At 28.0% G+C, this 22,446-nt stretch overlaps 1 protein-coding gene across 2 annotated transcripts in view; it reads left to right on the plus strand.

Annotated features, from left to right (window-relative positions):
* The window catches only part of LOC127289567 (acetylcholine receptor subunit alpha-like), a 104,334-nt gene that overhangs the window by 15,550 nt on the left and 66,338 nt on the right, over positions 1-22,446 (plus strand). For both annotated transcript variants that reach the window (XM_051317558.1, XM_051317557.1), the window contains exons 3-4: positions 16,966-17,010; positions 19,566-19,675. In XM_051317558.1, coding sequence (XP_051173515.1) covers positions 16,966-17,010; positions 19,566-19,675 — 155 coding nt within the window. The remainder of the gene's footprint in view (positions 1-16,965; positions 17,011-19,565; positions 19,676-22,446) is intronic.

Here is a 22,446-nt window from a genome sequence, read left to right on the forward strand (position 1 = left end):
AATTTTAAACAGAATAAAAGAATCTGATTAAAATTATAATCTTATGGGGTAAAAATCTCATGATTTTGAAAACTCATATAGGGAGAACAATTCTTTCAAAAATGAATGGATTCAGAATTTCTACTTCTCAGACAAATTTAATAAAACCTTTCTAATTAAAGCTAACGATTTTAGCAAGTTATACTTCAGCTTTAATATCAGAATTCTCAAAACTTTGTAATTAAACTATCAAGAAGATAGTGGATCAAGTTTACAATTAAGGTAGAATTTTAAGTATCTAATAGATCAACAAAAAACGCTTTATATTTTTGAAAACGATTTTATTCTATATTCAATTCATGTTATAATTTATTGGATCTATAAAAAAATTATTGCCTAATAGATTGAATTTTATTAAAAAAAAAAAAAAAAGAAAAAAAAAATTTAAACGACTATGATTTATGATGCGGATTTTAGAAATGATTCTTTTTTAGCTGAGATTCTTTTCACGTGACTTGCATCTTTTTCTCCTGAATTGTGAAATTCGTGGCTCACATTTAACTGGAGCCTTGCGATAGAACGAGTTTCTGGATGAGTGGATCTGATAGATCATGTACGACAGGTAATAAAATTCTCACGGGGATGTTTTTTCCATTTTACGAGGTCGATTTCGCTTTTAGCGAGATAAGAGTCATCCCAAAAGAGAGAAAGAGGGAGAGAGAGAGAGAGAGAAAACCTGCGATGACACACCTACATATTATATCTATTTTCGTTCTACTTTCGCACTTTTCTTTGCTCGCTCGGTTTAACTTAAATTGTACATTGGATACTCACTATCTTTTCAACACAAATTCCCAACATCATTTCCATTTTGAAAATATTTTCCCTTCGAGTTAAAAATAATTAAAATAAAATTTGGAGCAAAAAATAAAATTACATTTCCACTTTTACTTACACATTATAGCTGATTAGAAATTAGTCAAACAAAATTGAAAGTAAAAATTATGTTTGTTTATAAAAGTTAAACTGGATCATTTGTGAGGAAATAAATTTTTTAAATTTGGTATAAGAGACAACATTCTATTGAATACAGGCAAGTCATGCCTTGAATTGTAAAAAAAATATTGGAAAATAGCATTGTGATTGTTGTCGAGGAAAATGAAGCCAGCAAAACAAAAGCATTCTGATTGCTGGCTTGGACGAAAGACAATACACTCTAATAGGAATTGTGTGTACGGAAACAATGAGAGCAACGCAGAATAACCAAGTGAGTACCTATCAACGCTTTCCTATTTAGTACATATGTAAACTGTATATATAGAATAGCAATTTCCAGGAAAAGGGTTGATTACTAACCCTATTGCGGTTAAAATTTTTTAGAAGAAGAAAAAAAAAATACTTTAATAATTTATTTCCCAGGTGAAAAAATTAACGTTACTAACGTTATTAATGTTACTAACATTACTAATGTTACTAAAGTTACTACCTATAAAAAAATTAAGAGTTTCTAAAATATATTTTCACAGAAACTTTGACACTACTTTCCCATTACCACTTTCACTTCCACTTAAACTTTTTCGAATTCTCATTCGCACTTCCATTCTCACTTCTACTCTTTCTAATTCTCATTTCCACTTCACTTCCACTTTTTCTAATTTTCATTCCCATTCCTATTTCCACTTTCACTTCCACTTCCACTTGTTCCAATTTTCATTCCCATTTTCACTTCCACTTTTTTATATTCATTGACACTTACACTTTTTCTAATTTTCATTCACATTCCTATTTCCACTTCCAGTTTTTTATATTCATTGCCACTACCACTGTTTCTAATTCTCATTCCCACTTTCACATTTCACATTCACATTTCACTTTCACTTTCCCACAATGGAAGTGCGAATGAGAATTAGAAAAAGTGGAAGTGGAAGTGGTAATATAAATAAAAAAGTGGATGTGAAAATGGGCATGAAAATTATAAAAAGTGAAAGTGAAAATGGGAATGAGAATTAGAAAAAGTGGAAGTGGAAACGGCAATGAAAATAAAAAAGTGGAAGTGATAATAGAAATGAAAATTATAAAAAGTGCGGATAAGAACATTAAATACTTCCTGGTGGTCGATTTTCGACAAGTTTCTGCAATTTAGAAACATTTTCTTCATTTTTTTATAGGTACTAACGTTAGTAACATTAGTAACGTTAGTAATATTAGTAACGTTAGTAATGTTAATAACGTTAGTAATGTTAATTTTTCTACCTGGGATTTAACCACAGTAATATCTTGCTTTTCTAATTACCGCAACATGTCTATTAATTTGCGGTTTTCATTTATATACTCTAAACAATAACGTTGTCAGTGCAATATACTGGAAATAACATATATGTAGAACTAATCTTCCAAGAGTAGGTCACAATTTTAATTATAACTCATATAATTACAAAATAATTTAAAACAGTACCTTTTTACATTATTTTCAAAATAGAAAAGAATTTATTTTCAAATTAGAAAAATGCAGTTTTCAAAAATTATCATTTGTTTATTATATAAAAGGGGATTTTTAATAACATTTAAATTATTTCTAGAGAAAATTTCAGAAATAATTTCATTCTTGCAAACTCTAAAATATCGCCTCAACTATTCAAATAAACTAAATTAATTAAAAGTTTGTAAATAAATTTTTTCTCGCAATGATTGTGATTCTCCTACCAAGTTTGAAAATTCCAACTAGTATACGTACATAATGTAGAAGGGGAAATGTTAGAATCTTCCTTTTGGAATTTCCATATACAGATTCAACTTTGGTCAAGGAGTGGGTTCCCCGTATTTTCTGTGAATAGACGAAAACTTGTTGTAGAAATCTGCGATTTCAACTTTGCATTCGCCGAGTTTTGCGAAGCTATATATATATATATATATATACCTATATATATATGGAATAAAGCAGCATTCACCCGAATAATATGCGAATAGGAAGTGCGATGCATTTTTGAGCAATCCTTACATCTTGTATAGGCAGTGTGGAGACACTTGGAACTGAATGCGGAACATAAGCAGTAGTGCACAGAAAAGTGCAACTAGATCGTGGGACATTCTATTTGGCTTTTTGCCAAACTTTAAATATGTATATTAACGTACAAATAACTCAAGAACCCACTGGTCTCCTTTAAGTAATGCGATTTTTTCTATAACTTCTTTTCAAGTTGATACTTTACCTCTAATTGTAATTTATTACAAGGATCACTTTGAATCCTCCCATTGATAAAATTATTCTATCTTTTATCCAAATTTTCTACTTAACTCAACAAAAAATTCTTTCCGGATCATTCCGAATCAATCCGTTTTATTCCAATTTTAATCCTTTTAAATCCTAAAATTCGAATCGACTTTTTAAATTTTAATTCCATTATAATTCAATTCTTTAACTTTATGAAATCTTGTTAATATAACTTATAAATTTTTATAATTATATTATTATTATTATTATTATTAAATATTATTCTTTAGCTTTATGAAACCTTGTTAATATAACTTATAAATTATTATTATTTTAAAAAATAAATCCGTTTCGATAAAATGGTATTTGCTTTCTTAGAGAAAATGATTTTTCACAAAGCAAATACTGAGAAAATTTTATCGATATTTTCAAGATAAAGATTCTCAATTTTCGGAATCACACTTTCTTCATATATATATATAAGTTTCTCTGACCATGTTTCTATTTTTATTTCATTTCTGTTTTGTGATAAATCTTTCGATAACTCGTACCACAACTCCCACAAGAAAAACGATTCTATTTCTATATATATATATATATATATATTTGGAATCATTCTATAGAATCCAATCCAATGACTAATGCTTATTTCGTCTTTGTGTGTGTATTTTGAATTTTCTTGTGGAAACTCCTATGAAAATTCTTGTAGGCTGATTTCTTATCAATAGAAATTTTATTATCTTTTCTTTTGATACCTCTTATACTCATTTTTTCACTTTAGATGGTCGTAATTCAAAGTTTCGAGTCCATCCATTTTATTCAGAAATAAAGATTATTCATCAGTGAAATATGCGATTAGAGACAGGAATAAAAATTGTTCTAATTAAACTGAATTTTCAATTTCATCATTAAGATCTTAATGGATATAATTCTTTTTTAAAAAAAAGCTTTTACTTGCGGTTATTTAAAAATGTTAATTAATCTTTAAAATTTTATTTTTTTGCTAACATAATTTTTTTTTCAAATTAGATTTTTCAAAAATTTTAAAAACATAAGATTTTGAAGCATCTAATTAAAATATTAATAATGTAAAAAATTTTCAGTGTAGAAAATTTAATTTTTACTCACAAATAGAAAAAATGTTATTTTAAATTATATTTGCAAATATAGAAATGTAATGTAAATTCCATTTTGCCAAGCAGTTTTTAATATAAATTCTGTGGAGGAAAGGCACAACCGCATTACTGACATTTTTATCAAATTTGCCATAACACCATACAAATCTCTTTATTCATTATAATGCTTTTTCAAGTTTCATAACCTATATAAAATTTAGAAAAAATTATTAGAAAATTCAATATAAATTACGAAGGTGAAATTAATCTAATTGGAATTTTTTTTTTTTTTAGAGTGATTTGAGAAAATTTTCTATATATCTGTTGGTATTTATATATAACAAGAAAAGACGAGGTTTTGACGCAACTTGGTTGTTACGAGTTAATTAGTGTTTTGTTCAAGTACCGTTGGTTCTTGTCCTCTTCACCCTCTCTTTTCCTCTATTTCACTCTATCACTGTCCTTTCTTGTCTGGAGTTATCTTTTCTTCTTCTCTTCAACGCGCAGAATCGTGAAACATAGTCTCTCCCTTAAAACGGAAGCAAGACGGAAAAGGGGGAATGGTGGTTTATTTCGACGCGTGCCGAGAATAATCTGCATCGCTGTTCTAACCCAACATGACTTTTAACCCCGAGACCCCTTCTGGCAATTTCTTTTTATTATAAACCAGCACTGTAGACAAGAGTGACAGCAGTCGAGAATGAAACTCGAATCTGGATATGCTTCTTGTCAAAAAAAAAAAAAAGGAGAAAATATTTTAATACCAAAATTCATTTAATTCCCAGGTGAAAAAATTAACGTTACTAACGTTACTTATGTTACTAACATTACTAATATTACTAACGTTACTACCTATAAAAAAATTAAGAGTTTCTAAAATATATTTTCACAGAAACTTTGACACTACTTTCCCATTACCACTTTCACTTTCACTTAAACTTTTTATAATTTTCATTCCCATTTCCACTTCTACTTTTTCTAATTCTCATTCGCACTTCCATTCTCACTTCTACTCTTTCTAATTCTCATTCCCACTTCACTTCCACTTTTTCTAATTTTCATTCCCATTTCCACTTCCACTTTTCTAATTTTCATTCCCATTCCTATTTCCACTTCCAGATTTTTATATATTCATTGCCACTACCAATTTTTCTAATTCTCATTCACACTTTCACTTCCACTTGTTCCAATTTTCATTCCCATTTCATCTTCCACTTTTTTATTTTCATTACAACTTTTTTATATTTTCACTCCCATTTCCATTCCTAATTTTTTAAATTTTCATTAACACTTTCACTTTTTCTAATTTCCATCCATGATAATTAAAAAAAGTGGAAATGGTTGCGTAAATGGAAATTAGAAATAGTTTTAGTCGAAATGGCAACAGCTAATGAAAATTAGAAGTGGAAAAAATGGGAATGAAAATTAGAAAAAGGGAAGTGGGAATAAAAAATAGAAAAAGTGGAAGTGGCAATGAAAATAAAAAAGTGGAAGTGAAAGTGGAAACGAGAATTAGAAAGAGTGGAAGTGGGAATGGAAGTGCGAATGAGAATTAGAAAAAGTGAGAGTGGAAATGGTAATGAAAATAAAGAAGTGGAAGTGATAATAGAAATGAAAATTATAAAAAGTGCGGGAAAGAACATTAAATACTTCCTGGTGGTTGATTTTCGAGAAGTTTCTGCAAAAATACAATTTAGAAACATTTTCTTAATTTTTTTATAGGTACTAACGTTAGTAACGTTAGTAATATTAGTAACGTTAGTAATGTTAATTTTTCTACCTGGGTATTTTATCAATCCCCAAGGCAAAAAAATTGATATTAGAAAAAGACTGATGATATTTTCTATAAATCATTCAAATAGAAAAACAGTCGTCTTTGCTTTTCTTCAATGTGCACATTTTATTTTCCACCCTATACTTTCTTGTTTGTTTATTGTTTTTAACCTGTTTTGCCCTTCAATTTCTCCCTGGAAAAGGCGACTAACAAAAAGAGAGAAAAAAAAAAAGTGAAAATATACTGCAAAGGGGTTTCAGTCTCACAGGAATATTCTTGTTATTTCATGTTCTACGGAAAAGGATACAGCAACTTAAAAAAAGTTTTAAAGAAATAGAATTTTCAAGTTGTTTGTATGAGACAAAACTATTAATATATATAAAAAAAATATACAAGCGATGAATTAAATAATATGAAATGAAATATTTATGTTGTGTGCTAAAAAAATAAAAAAAAAATACGAAAAACATATTAAAAGATATGAAAATAAATATACATAAAATACATAAAAATGTAATAATTAAAGTACAAGAAGGTTTTTCCCAGCAATCAAATATACAGTTCTTTGCAATCTTTCCCCTTTATAAAGAAATACAACAGTTAATTAAACACAGTTTCATGTTACTTAATGAAGTGAAATTGAAAGCATATCAAGTTCCATGCCAATTCTAAAATTTTATTATAAATAAATTTTCCCCTTTCTTTTCTTTAAAATACTATTTTTCTCCAAAAATTCCTATTTTTTTACTCGGAAATTTTTTATGAAAACCTGAGATAAAGTTGATAAAATATATAAACATGAAAAGAAATATAGGCTTTCAGAATGTGTCTTTCTTTTGAACAATAGTTATGGGAAAAGTTGTTCGCCTTTTATAATTTCAAGTAAACTGAGATATTTTATCCCAGTGGGACTAGAGAAGATCCCTCTTGATTCTCGATCCAAAGAGGTAGGCAGAATAAATCTAATAGAGCCACAAACTGATGACAGGAAACTTGTCTCATCCTCTAAAGGAAACCAGATGTAACGAAGTTACCCCCCTCCCTCCCCAAGAATATCTTTCCATATTTCGCTTGGGGCTATAATAATCAATGAATTTATCGTGAATCATTAAAATGGAATTCCAATGAGATTTTCGATAATGGCATATACTGGCTATATCATTAACCATCTACTAAATGAGCCTAATGTAAAGCAGCTGTTTGGTAAATGTTTGCGCGTGTAAATCCCTTTTTATACATTCCCATGGGAAATTGTGGATGCAAATAAAATAATACAGTAAATACCTAAATGAAATATTCATGATTATTTACGCAAATCCTTCGAGAATATATCATATTGTGACGTTTTTTGTTTATATATTATGTATGCTTTTGTGAAAATGATTATTTAATCACGCATTTGTTATTATTCAAAGAGTATAAAAGAACATGCAGAAATGCAAATAAAAAAAAAAATCAATTATTTTCTGCCCAATGAATATAAAAATCAAATATTCGAGTTAAAATAAAAAGTATATCGAGAATTGTTTTTTTTTTTTTATTATTGAATAAATTCGTTGGGAATTGTCCACTATGTTTAATTTTTTTGAGCGTTGAATTTCAACAAAGAATCACAATGGATCGTTTATTGCTCGTGACTAGAGGTAATAAATCTCGTAGGGGGAAAAAAAAGATCATGAATGTGAGTACGTATATATGTATATATATGTGAGAAGATGACACGTGAGAAAGTACCTCGCATTTGGAAATACAAAGCATATAACGAGTAAGCTAAAACACATTCGTAACAAATATATAAAGTGACCCCGCAGAATACACACAATGGTTCGCTGGAAGTCGAATAAATTGCTCGCAGACTTGGAAGCAAAGTTAAGCTCAGATTTAGTTGTCAAGCTCTCTCAACCTCGTCGTCCTGCACTTTTATATATATCTTAGTGAGTCATTAAAGCATCGTTAAAAAAAAAGTCTGAGAAAACAGAAAATACAATGGCTGTGTGTGTCTTGTGGATAAAAAATATATTTTGACGTAAGAAAATATAAAAAAAAAATTGTTTTAAAATAAAATTTTAATATTTTTTATTATTTTATTTAATATTAATAATTATAACTTGAAATAATAATTCAAGATATTTAGGATCTTTTGTAATATCTCTAATATTTAGGATCATTAATATTTTTATCAGAGAATTTTTTATTCTAGAGGAATTAATTTCATTTTATCGATAAATAGTTGAAATTTGTAAAGCGTGTGCGTTACGGATGAATATATACAGTCACTAAATAACAATAGCTGATTTACATTGTCTATCTAAAACAATATAAGCAAATTTTAATTTATCCTTTATTATATATGTATATATATATATGTATTTCACAATGTTCATAATTTGAAAATTCAGTCGCAGTCAACATATCGAGTGTGAGAACAATAATAATTGCCCGAGAGAAATTATATCACAGTAATAATTTTCATTTAATGTTTCGGCACTTTTATCAAAATACTTTTTGGTTGAAATTTTTTCAAAGTACATTTAAAAAATTGGATATAAATTTAAAGATTATTTAAAATTTAATTAAAATATAAAAAGATAATTTAGAATAAAATCTTAATTTTCTCACATCAAAATGATTTCTTATATATACTAATTTCTAATTATGAAGTAAAAACTAAAATTAATATTTTAATTTTTCATGAATATTCAAAATTGTTTCATATCTCGCAAGTATCTTCTTAATGTCTATTCCATAAAAAATATAAAAATTTGCAAATAAAATCGCTCAAAGGAAAAATGGAAAATGTAATGTAGTGAAAGCTTGCTGCGCGCTATATAAATGCAAATATGCCAGGCGGTTTTCTACAGCTGAAGGTGACTATATTTTTCTCTTTCTTCGAACCATGGTGTACACACTTACATAATGTAAACTACTGGTATTCATCTACAAAAATTTGGATGAAAATATTCATTTCTTTATTTTCATTTCTATATTTAATTTTATTTTACATTTAATATTATTTAAAATAATTATAAGTATTTTTAAAAATATTTCAATATTAAAATGAATCACAAGTGTTGTAATTAAGGAAAATATTTGCAAAAAATAAAATTTTATTATTTAGATGGTTGAGGTTGCGAATATCAGTGGAGAATGTTGGTATTTACGTAATTATCGAGTTCTCTGACCACTTGGCTTTACTGTAATGTTGCACAGTAACTTGGGCTTGAGAATATGAATCATTGTTAGTCGGCTGTTCTTGTCTATGTAGAGAGTTGTAGAAATTGAAGAAGGGAAACGGCAGTTTCAACCAGCGGATATTGCACCACATGGTAGACAGTTAATTTTAACTTCATTAAACATGTGAACATTGCTTGAATTTTGGGAATTTTAAATTATATTTCTAACAATATTTCTTTACATAAATTTTACAGGCGATGTTTTTTTCTTTATATTTATTAATTTCAGTAGTGTATTTTTTTTTTTGAATTTTCTTTTGGAAATTCAATAGCCTTTTGCAATGACTTCTTGGTATTTTGTAGTTTCTATTTTTACTGTTATTTTTACTTTTCCTCTAAATTGATTACAAGCATGAATGAGCAATTTAACAGCAGAGGATAAAAAAAAAATCTTAAAGCATTGTAAATGCATGTACACATTTTATTACCTAATATATATAAATTAAGTTCACCTTTCTGTATAAAATCGACGGTCAATACTCATATAACTAATGGAATGAAATTATATTGAAATTCTATTCACGATCTGTTTTGTTTATTTCAAATAATTAATTAATGCATGTAATTCTAGATTTAAAAAACATTCACTGTGGAATAAGTTATATTAAAAAGTCAATATGTTTAACAATATCAATTAGTTATTTAATAATATTTTTATAGTATTTTTCACCACAATAGTTAAATTTTTAATACTTATTTTGTAAATATTTTATACGATCAATAAAAAAAAAATATTGAACTTTTCTTTTTTTTTCTCCACGTATATCCAGAGTAATAGAGACAAATATAGAAAAAAAATCCTCTTAAATTTCCGTTAAAGATTATGTATTTTTTAGATGTCATTTCTCTCAGCCATACATAGCCATTCAAAGTGATTTAGAATCCATTGTTTAAATAAAACGACTTCAATTTATCTATAGTAACATAGTTTTAGCGAGAGAGGTAAATATTGATCGCGATGATAAAAGAAAACAACTTTTTAATACATTTAGTATAGATAAAAATTATAAAAACATTTTTTATCATCAAAATACGAATATAAGAATGTCATAATAAAAAATCCATTAGATTCAAACTTTTTAACGGTGAATTGGAATTTTTCAATAAAAGTTGTGAAAAAGAAACAAATGAAAGTATAGAAAAGAAGTTCACTAAGACTTTTAACAGCGTTGATATGGTTAAAATCATTTTCTCTTTTAATATCAGAGTGAAATTTTCTTGACTAATAGGAATTCCCCAACAAATGAAATTTCACGAATTGCAATAGGTGTGCCATCTGTACCAACTCTTATTAAACCTACTTTATAATTCTATCTTCCTGCGCTTCATCTTCTTTCCAAATTTAACAAGAAATTATTACGCATCGAAGAGAGGGAAAGTTTCGAATTCAAGAGAATGGTATATACGAAGTTAGTGAAATAATTGAATTTCCCGAGGAATGAGAAAGAGGAATCGTCATGGTTTCAAAGTCCAAACTCTCTCTCTCTCTCTCTCTCTCTCTCTCTCTGAATCTACAGTGAAAACAAAATTGACAAGCACAGAAGGAAAAGGAAGACGAATAACGTATAGAGGTTCACGTCGCGCTTTTGCTTTATTATTGCTTAGTTAAATAATCCAATGCTACAATTGAAATGAATTTGAGTTTCAATTAGTTAAGTTAGATGCGATACTGTTGACATCTAGATGCTTGTTTCTGTATTAAATTACAATGTCTGATATAATCAATGAACTACAGAAAAAGTAGAAAAGAAGAGAAGAAAATAAAAGTGAAAAAAAACGCCGAAAAGATTATTATAATTTCTGTTATATTGGAAAACAGCAATCTAATATATTGTTAGCTCCAGAGTTTCCATTCGATGATTTGGAATTTTCATAAAACATTTTCGTAAACATTTACGTCGTTTGTTCTGAAAGATAATTCTGATGATTCGATTATTACTGATCGTTGTGTGTGTGCTGATCCTAATGACGAGTTAGATTTGCATTCCATTTCATGATAATTAAGCGATCGTGCACCAATCATCATTCACGAGGCTCAAAACCCAGTGCAAATTTATTCGTTTGCCATTCAATGTTGCCATACATCTGTGTGATGTATTCTGTTCACATTAATTGATGCGCCGATCATCAATTTTATCCTTCTATACAATGCATTTATAAACTTTTATCAATCGGATTAGAAGAAATTTATATCACAACCATATAGAAAATTTATAATTAAGACCTCAATTATTATTATTTCCAAATGAAAATTATTATATACTTAGTATAATTTGCGAAATCTTTATTTTGGTAGCGAAAATCGGTTAAATAAAAATCCGGTTAAATGCAAATTTCATGACTATAGATTTTTATATATGTCAAATAAAAATGTTATCAAATAAAATTTAAGAGAATACGCCAACCATTTATTTTCATTTTCAAGATCGTATTTGTGTTGCTTTTTGATATTTTCATTTCGAGGACAATATTTAAAGTGCGCGATGCAGTTAAATCTTTCTGAAGTTGCGAGCTTCAATATCCATGAATATATATCGAGACAACTATCATCTCACGTCGATCTATCAGATCACGTATATGCAGGATATATATAGATGAAGGTGTGATCTCCCTGAATGACATGACCGTATTATGACCGAGTTTCGAAATTTCTTCAGACCCTGTCAAATATATCTCGCCTGAGTAACATTTTTTCTAAAACTGCTTATGATTGCGTCTGGGAAAAGAATATTTACGACTTAAAAAATCGATTTCCATTTTGACAATTGGAAAAATTAAATTATATTAAAAATTTTCTATTATACTAAAACAAATTCCACATTGACATTGACAATGATTTATTCACAAGGGCAAAAATCTATTTTTAAAAAGTTTAAAAAAAAAAATCCACTATCATTAATTTTTTATTGAAGAGAAAAACCAATTTAGATTTTGTAACAAGGATGGAAAAAAAGGTAGAAAATCAGTGGACATGCGGCATCCGGTGCTCTCGCTTTAGTTGCTTTAGTGTTCTTCTTTGAAAATGTAACGTTCGTTTGAAACTTTTCGCTTCATGAAAATTCATTACAAGTAAATGAGAAGATACTCTTGGATGGATGAATATTACAATGAGCTGTTTCATATACTTTTTGAAAAAATAATTACTAATAGTAAAAGTTTTCAACTTTAAGTGATTTTTCCTAGGACAATTAAATTCCGCCTGAATTTGTTACTTATTTTTTATTATTATTAAAATCACAAATAATTTGATATTAAATTTCTGTTTGATGATTTGGAATTTTGATTTTTAAATAAAACAGAACTCATTTAAAGAACAAAAAAAGTTTTAGTTTGACGATCTGAAGAAGGTAGAGAAAAACTGTAGTTCAGCTAAGTTGTGTTGAGATCTTATCGAAACAATAAATCTCAGGAAAGACCAATTCACTCTTGCTCTAATGTAACATTAGTTCTGAGCCACATATACTGGTCATGAATAAAGCTATGGTATTTAGCAGATTAAATTTGTGCGGCGTGCAAGCTCAGCAGCAAGTCTAAATCAACCACTAACATCCTGCAAGCATTGTTGAGAAAATGATTCTATACTTCAGCATTTTATGAAAGTAACAAAAAAAATGAATTTAAAAAATTTTACAGATTATTCCACTTATGAATGTCCAAAGTCCAAATTATAATTTTTTTCCCGTATAATAATATATAATTATAATTCATTACAAGCCTTAATTAATTAAACAACTTTCAATGAACAAAATGTATGCAATATATATATATATATATATATATATATATAATTGTTTAAAGCAAATAATGAAAAGAGAATGTACAATAGTGTACACAAATGACATCTTTTATTGGATGAGAGTAAGTAATTTTCTGCCTCATGGAAATTGTGATGCGGAAATTTAACGCAAATATTCACTTTCAATTTAAAATGCAATTTCTACGGGTAAATTTCATGTCAATGGGTTTAAAATCATATGGATTCTTACATTTCTTTTGCTGTTTAAATAGGTCCTAAAAATTATATATTTCAATAATTCAAACTTAAGTAGTACTAACCGATTTAAATCAGACATTACTATTATGTAGAAATTATATTTATTTCATTATATTTACGAACTTTGGTTCCTAGAACTATGATTCTTGGAACTATGATTCTTGGAACTATGATTCTTGGAACTATGATTCTTGGAACTATGATTCTTGGAACTATGATTCTTTGAACTATGATTCTTGGAACTATGATTCTTGGAACTATGATTCTTGGAACTATGATTCTTGGAACTATGATTCTTGGAACTATGATTCTTGGAACTATGATTCTTGGAACTATGATTCTTGGAACTATGATTCTTGGATCTATGATTCTTGGAACTATGATTCTTGGAACTATGATCCTTGGACCTATGATCCTTGGACCTATTATACTTGGAACTATTATGCTTGGAACTATTATACTTGGAACTATTATACTCGGAACTATGATACTTGGAACTATGATACTTGGAACTATGATCCTTGGAACTATGATCCTTGAAACTATGATCCTTGGAACTATGATCCTTGGAACTATTATTCTTGGAACTATGATACTTGGAACTATGATATTTGGAACAATGATCCTTGGAACTATTATTCTTGGAATTATGATACTTGGAACTATTATTCTTGGAATTAAATAACTTGGAACTATGATATTTGGAACTATGATCCTTGGAACTAGGATTCTTGGAATTATGATACTTGGAACTATTATTCTTGGAATTATGATACTTGGAACTATGATATTTGGAACTATGATCCTTGGAACTAGGATTCTTGGAACTATGATACTTGGAACTATGATCCTTGGAACTATTGAAAAATGCTGTTTTTTTTTATAAATGAATAAAAGAAAAAAATTACTACATATACAGTAGTGTAAAAAAAGAAATTTCACGAAATACTAAATTCTTTAAAGTAAAGAAATAAAATCACTTTGAAAATAAGTTTTTTTAAGACAATTTTGATCCCAACTATACGTTAAGAGAATTTTTACCCTTGTATATTGTAAAATAAATTTGTGCTCTATCTCCATGAGACTGTACACGAGAGGCAATAAAGAAAGTAGTCTTGCATTGGCAATTTCTTCACGGCAATCTACAAGATAATGGATTTCTATCAGAATTTGATGGCGTTGAGATCGACGTGGGTATTCGTCTATAGTTTAGTCGCGGTTGAGTGCATTTCCATGTACTCAACTCCCTTTCAAATGATCGACCATACCCTTTCCGACATCTCCAGCAACTCCTACGAACTATTCGCTCCCATCTACTTCTCTATATCGTTTCTCCAAGACTCTTCGACTCATTGATCAAACAGTATCTGTTTATCCCTCTATATACCTTTTTTCGATTTAACTTCAATTTTCAAAGCATTTATCCTATAATACAATTTTATTTTTATCTTCTATTTTTGTAAATATTTTTGTTTTCAAAAAAAAATTTATTTATTTATTTCGTGAGGTTTTTTTTTTTTTCTTCTTCTTTTTATTATAACCTCATCATTACTATCCGTAAATGCCACAGAAACTAAAGCCCTTAAGTCTACTTCAGAACGTAAACCGCAATGCCAATGTACTTTCAAGTGGGTTATCGTGATAATTACGGTTGCTGCCACAAGCACGCGCGATTGTGAATAATTAGGGGCGTCGTTCTTGAGGTGAATTTATAGATTCGCTGCTTCCTTAAAGAAGATAAAATACGTTTCCTTACTGGCGTTTTTAAATTTAAGAAAGGGCAAAAGATTATCGAGAAAAAAAAACTAGAACAATTTATCAATTATTTGATATATTTTACAATCACATAAATTGCATTTTCATTGAGTATTTAATCTGGTAATACCTCACAATCCCCTGAAAGTCCACGTGACTGAAATATATATCATTTCACAAAATTTATATATGAAACTCTTCGGTAGTAGACTTTATGCTTGACAGTATTTTGATTGAACAAAATTTTCTGTACACCCTCATGAAAATGTATGACATGAAAAAAAGGACACTACTGTCATAATTTTTATGTCATTTTTTTTTCTCGACCACAGGAAATGTAAACATAAATTTAGTAAAAACAAAAAATGAATATATCGAGAAAAAAAAATTAGTAAAAGTATTAAAAAAAAAATATTTAAAAATGTGTTGAACCGAGAGTAAATATGTGCTCTGAATTTATCACTGAAATACCAATGTATGCCATTTCATTGCTTATAAGAAGCGTCGTGACAAAAATGGTATGCGACGGAAGTCTTCAGAACGATAAACCTCATTTCCAATTCTTTTGCAAGCCTCATGTTACACATCTTCTTAGATGTGTATACGTATACTTTTATAGTATATGTATTCTCAAACATGTAAATGTACATCGTCACCACTGTGTGTTGTATTTTCTCATTCTTCAAAGGCATAACAGAATACTACTTGATGCAAATATTAAAATTCTAAAAGAATTTTTCAAGAGTTTTTTTTTTTTTTTTGAAAAAGTGTAATTGATTTTTAAAATACATTCCTGAAATTTGCTTTAAACGGAAAATTGTTATAAAATAACAGTAACATTAATAAAAAAAAAAAAAAAACATTTACAAAATATTTTACACCTTTTTACGAATATAACTCTGCATATTAGTTATTTTATATATAAACTTTAAACTAATGCCTTTACTTTATGAATAATGTAAAATATACGTGAGGAAACAATGTGTGAGAAAAAGCCATCGGAATTACAAAAATGTCACATTCTATAAATCAGAAAATTTCATTTGTATATTATACTGTTCATGTAACTAGCGAGCAACATATGTAATTAACTAGTGAGTGAATTTAGCTATTTATAGGGATTATCATTGTGTTTCATTGCATAAATACAGAAAATTACCTCTCATTTTGAAATCAGAGCATATATATTTTGAATTTAAATTATTTATTGAGTCACACAAATGTTATACGATATTTTCGAGATGCAATATTTATATGATTTGTTATTTTAATGACAATTTTAATTAGGCGACAATAAACTTGAAAACAATACAAATTAATTATCCATACTCTAAATAATATAATAGTTTTTCAGATCAATATTATTCTACAGATTTAAATATGAGACGAATTTATTAAATATACTTTTTGGCTCTTAAGGAATATTATTTGAAACTTATCATAAAATAAAGTAGATTAAATCTATTATAATATTTGACATTATCTGTAAAATAGCAAATTTTAGATTTAATCTAGACATTGGAAATTTAACTGTAAGTTAGAATTAGATAATACAGATATCCGTTTCTAGCAATAAAATTTCTTTAGTAGTAGATAAAGAGTAGAATTCTCCCTTAAATAGAATTAACACTATTTTAACGAACGTAAATATAAGACAAATTTTACATTCATGACTGTTTTTAGAAATTTTACAGAAACCTTTGTAAGCTATAGAATTACTTTGCAGATCCGTACCACCCCTAAAATTACAATGCATTGTCCGTGACAGCTGCATTAACGAGCGGAATGCCATTTCCAACTTTTCATGTCTAATACATACCATTTTGAATTGCTTTTTCAGCCTTCTACATTTTCATAATGAGTAAAATTTATCTAACAGTTATATTTCTTTTTTATTGTTTCAGAATCTCAAAAATCAAATCATGACGACGAATCTCTGGGTTGAGCAGGTGAGTCAAATTATTCAACAATTTAATAAAAGATACTACTATAATTTTAAATTCAGATACTTTTTTCTATTCCTAAAATACGTACATTAAATTATCAGTTGCTTTTTTTATAAGAGTACCATTAATTTGCCATTTCTGATTAAATATACAATTAGAAGCTACTTGTTAATAAATACACTCTCAATCCAGTTGTGCACTTGAGAGCAATAGGAAATGGTAGAAAAGTACTATAAACTTCCGGGAGTAAAGGAAGAATAATTAAGGGAGACTAATTAGCATCTCGATGTTTGTATTCTTTTTCTCTTGAACTCTTTAAAAGCTGCTTGATTTCTCTAAATCCAAGTGTATAGGTGAAAATTCACTCTATACTAAAAGTTAATACTGGAATTGATTCAATGAATGAATCTTCTCTTTTCAAAATAAAAAAATTTTTTTTTCTCCATTTTTTTTCGTAATTTTTTCATTACAACGACAATAGACGATATAAAAAAAATTTCGATATTTACTTCAATTAGAAAAGTCGATTTAGAAGTCGAATTATTGACTGTGTATATTTTTTTGCTAGAATTTTTTGGAGTTACAAAACCATTGAGCTGTACATCCCAACGAAGCGTCATCCTTCTACATCCAAACCACCCTGCTCTTTAACCCACCCTCAACTAGACTCTAAATAACGCGTCTGTATATAGCTGCAGTTGCCCTCGACAAGCACTCAAGGTAGCATGTACAGCATGAGGTAATGACAAGTCAAGTACCAAAGCTAAACCAGTTCAAACTTTATATTTTTTTATTGTATCCTGTTTCCTCGCTATAGACCATTCACATTAAATTTAAACTGCAACAAAAAACTGAATTTTACGGTTTTCTTTTCAAGTATTTTTCTTCAATATAGTCGATGACGAATATTATTGACAATCCGTAAAATTGAGGAGCTCAAATATAATTGTGAAAAATTGTGTACTATTCCGTATCTTCACTTTCGTTTTCACTTTCCTTTTCACTTTCACTTTCACTTTCACTTTCACTTTCACTTTCACTTTTGCTTCAATTTTACTTTACTTTTGCTTTTACTTTCACTGAAAGGAAAATAAAGTTAAAAGAATTTGCAGTGAAAGTGAAAGCGAAAGTAAAAAGGATTTTGAAGTGGAAGTGAAAGTGAAATTCACTATTTGAGGCTTTAATTACTCTAAAAGATCTGAGAAGATCCAAAGGCCAACACATACTTTTAAGATTAAAGCAGTTCAATACCTAGAATTTGGTGATATAAGTGCATTGAAGGGGAACGCTCCAAGTTTATTGCGGTTTTCCTCGACGTAGTGGTTGGTAAGCACACACGAGGAATGGTTGGTACGCTTGAGAGAGATATTATTATCTGTCCTGAAACAGAGGTACATTTTGCCCTCGGCTATAGGAACGATTCGGTTCATGTTGGACGACAAACACATAAATTTGAACTTCATTTTCAAGGCTTTTGGTTGAAAAATCGAAGACCTCTGCTCCCGTATTAACTTCCACTATTCGTAAACATCCGTTTTCACTAAATTTACTAAATTGAGCATAGCAATAAAATCAAATAATTTTTAGAATTTTTCATAGTTTTTTTTTTTTTTTTAAATTTAATGTAAATTAAATCGCAATAGTTTAAGAATATAGTTGTCAGAGTTAAAATCATCTATATACACATAGTTCTTATAACAAAAGCCGATAAAATTGTCATTGTTCTTTGCACGCTTAAATGGATCTGCAGATGTCGCAGTTTCACACTCGACAAGTGAATTTTGATAACCCCCTGAAGATACTACTATGTATGTGCATGAAAAACATTTTTGTGATGAATAGTTTCCCTACCTATTCTTCTTGTCACCAAGAAATGATTTGTCTCGAGTGTACAATTTTTCTGATGAATACTTGTTTCTACCATTGTCTATATTTTTATATATTTTTTTTTTATTCATAAACATTGGTGTATATTAATATTTTTTTTTATATTTAATATTTACATTTAAAATTCATATAATTGGAATTGTAAATTTTTAAATTGTCATATTTGTTCCAGTATAGTATATTAAGGGCAAGTTTTATGTAAATTAAAGTATCAATTGGATTGCAAATTAAAATTGTAATTTAACCAGAAGCGTTTGAATTTCCATTTAATATTCTCTTTTTGGTAATGCGCTTTTTACAATACAGAGAGAGATACAATTTTCAGTCTCGACTTTAACAATGAAATAAAAATCCGGTTTATATGATATAAATCTAAATTAATATTATTCATTTTAATAAAAATATTCAACTATAAAATAAAATTTAACAAAGTCATGAATTCATTTTATTTTATATTCAAACTTTTTTTTTTTTAAATTGGATTAAAAAACAACGTCTCTGCGAAAAGTTAACCTTTTTCGATTTAATTAAAAAAAAATATGTGTTGAAAGTAATAAAAATTTTCTACTAAAAAAAAAATATTAATAAATAAAATTTATTTTTATTGGAAAATTTTAATTTTATTAGGAAATATTCGTTTTTTTCATATTTGTTGTATTGGATGTTTCAAGTCATGGTACGACTACAAACTGAGGTGGGAGCCAAAGGAGTATGGAGGAGTACACATGTTACACGTACCCTCTGATCACATATGGCGACCTGACATAGTTCTTTACAATAAGTAAGTTAAATTTACGATTTCTCTTATATCTACACATATGACTTTAAATAGTCAATATCTATAATAATTTATATATTTTGTGGCGTAGTGGCAAAGCATGTTGTCGAAAACTCGTAAATCGATTGAACACTCTCTTCAACTATTGAAATTTTCAATATAAATAATAAACCAACACGTCGGTTATTACTTACTATTGAAAAATTTTTCTAATGATTTTTTTCATCTTTAATTAGAAAATAATTTATGATAAAAATTCAGCTATTGAAACTTAGTATTACTATTAATTTAGTATTATTTAGTATATTTATTATAAAAATAATAAACTTTGTATAATTGTAATTTTTTTTAAAATAACTTTTATCAGAATTTTTTTTTTAGTGTAACACTTGTATTTATAGATATTAGTTTTTTTTATATGTAAAGCTAAATAAAAAAAAAAAATATGTCAATTTGTGACAAATTAAAAATAATAGGAGTGTTCATTCGTCATGAGAAAACGAGAAAATATACGTATATTTTTAAGTTAGCCCAGATTCGTACATACGTATAAAATAAAAGAAACAATAAAATAAAAAAAAAAAAAAAAAATGTTCCACTTCCGGTTAAATGATATTTTCGCTCTAAAGTCAGATTGTGATTTAATTTTTCTTAAGAATCCCAGGTAGAAATTTACTATTGGCATTGTATACTGATCCGGTACTGATAATATTGAATTATGTATACGTTGCCGAATATAAACATTTTTACTTGGAATATTTTAAAAAGCTTTTTCTCTAATTTAATCATATTAAAATATAGGCACAAAAATCCGAAATTTAATTCTCTGCATTAATTAATTAAAACTTACAAAACAGGCTTTTTGACTGCTCTTGAAACAATTTTTTCTCCTTCTCTCAGACTATTTCAGCCATGAAATTGCATGTCATAAAAATTACATACTAAGGCCGGTTTTTTTTTAGTCAGTCACAGAAAACAGGACGAGTGAATAAGGGACTGTAAAATAAATTTTTCTCAAATTATTTTTTTTTTTGTAAAAATGTTAAAAAGTCTCATTTTATAATTGCGAAACTACGTTCTCAAAAACTTAAAAAATATCTGTTTATTATAACAAAATTTCGTAATTAAAAATGGTTAAGTGCTTCCGTTTACAACAAAAAGGAGCGCAACTTAAAAAAAATTTCTTTTTTCTTTTCTGCTTTTTGTTTCCTATTTTCTATTTCTATGTTTAGAATAAAATAATATTGAAATATCAAAAATTGAATCATACAATTATGAGACTTCTTATCATATGCGACTGATTAAAAAAACTCCTTCAGTATGTAAAAAGAAAATTAATCGTGGAAAGAAGTAAAAAAAAAAAAGTAAAACAAAATCAAAATTAGCACGTTGTTGAAATGCTCGTTTCAATAATAATTAAAAAGTATTGTCATTTTTTTCCTGCTAATGTTTGTTAATGCAAGTGGTAAGACTGTCTTCAATTTGATTATTACTTCGTTTGTATTTTATCTCTCAATTCATCTAGTTTTGTTTCATGATGTAAATGTTAAAAAAAAAAAAAATTTTCCACATATACATTTACAAAATGATTATATGCTCTTACCTACTGCATATATATAAATGGGCAACTGATCGTGAAAGTAAATTCAAAACAGATTCGCTTGCTAACTTTCATGGTTGAATGGGGTGACAGGTTTATGATGTAGATGGGATAGATTATTATTCATATCGCATGAAGCATGGGGGCTGCGGCGAGTGTACGCGCGAACGTGAACAAGCATTGTCTTTAACATCGTTTATCGTTCTCTGTTACATTCACAAATTTTACTTAAATTTGTGAAAAAAAATCGCCGATTTCAACTTTAAATATCAATATGAGACGCGATCTGAAGAAAGGAAGCCAAAATTTTAGGTTATGTTACGAAACATAACCTGCTTCTTCCCTTTCTTCAGAGCGCGTTAAAAAAAAAAATTTTCTCCTGCTCTTATTTCAATCTTTAATCACGATATAAACGAAATGTGATTAGTAGTCAATTTTTTTTTTTTTTTTTGAACGGGAGGGTAAAAAACGAAAAATTCATCGTCAATGTTCGAAAGAGAATAACCATTGATTGCTCTCTTCCTGTGGCCAATGGTTTGTAATCATTACCAGTAACCACAGCGGGACTTTCAACTGTACAACAACTTCCATTGTATGCAACGTATATAATGTTTGCTTCAAGTCCATACATGCATTGAACGAGTGAAATTCGATAACATTTAAACGATAAATGTCCAAAGCGCGCGGCAATTCTGCCTATCGCACACAATTGTTACCAAAAAAAAATTGCATTATTCTTTCATTTATTATATTATTACGTCTTTTTTTTTTGCAAAAAAAATTTTTTTTTAAATAAATATTTGTCAATTTTATTATCAAGTTTATAGTTTCTAATTCTGTTAGTAGTACAAATCAATATTAGTCAGACAATACATCACAGAAAACTGAGATATTAAGCCACAATTTTGGGGAAAAATTGACTCTCAAAATATTGAATGTAAAATTATTTCGACAGGAATGTCAAGTGAAATAATATAATAAAAAAAATAATAATAATAATACAATAAAACGAAAGAATAGGAGATAGGGTAAAGAAAAAGAAAAACAAATTTCTAAGAAAAGATAAAAAATACATCAAGAAGTCAAACAAAGGAGGTGAGATAAATTTATTTCTTTTTTTTTCGTACATGTAAACAGAACCATTTTTCTTTCTTCCACTAATGTCATGTTCTGA

Source organism: Leptopilina boulardi, unplaced genomic scaffold, assembly GCF_019393585.1.
Source record: "Leptopilina boulardi isolate dan_hultmark-lab unplaced genomic scaffold, ZJU_Lbou_2.1 LbouV2_48, whole genome shotgun sequence".
Classification (NCBI taxonomy): domain Eukaryota; kingdom Metazoa; phylum Arthropoda; class Insecta; order Hymenoptera; family Figitidae; genus Leptopilina; species Leptopilina boulardi.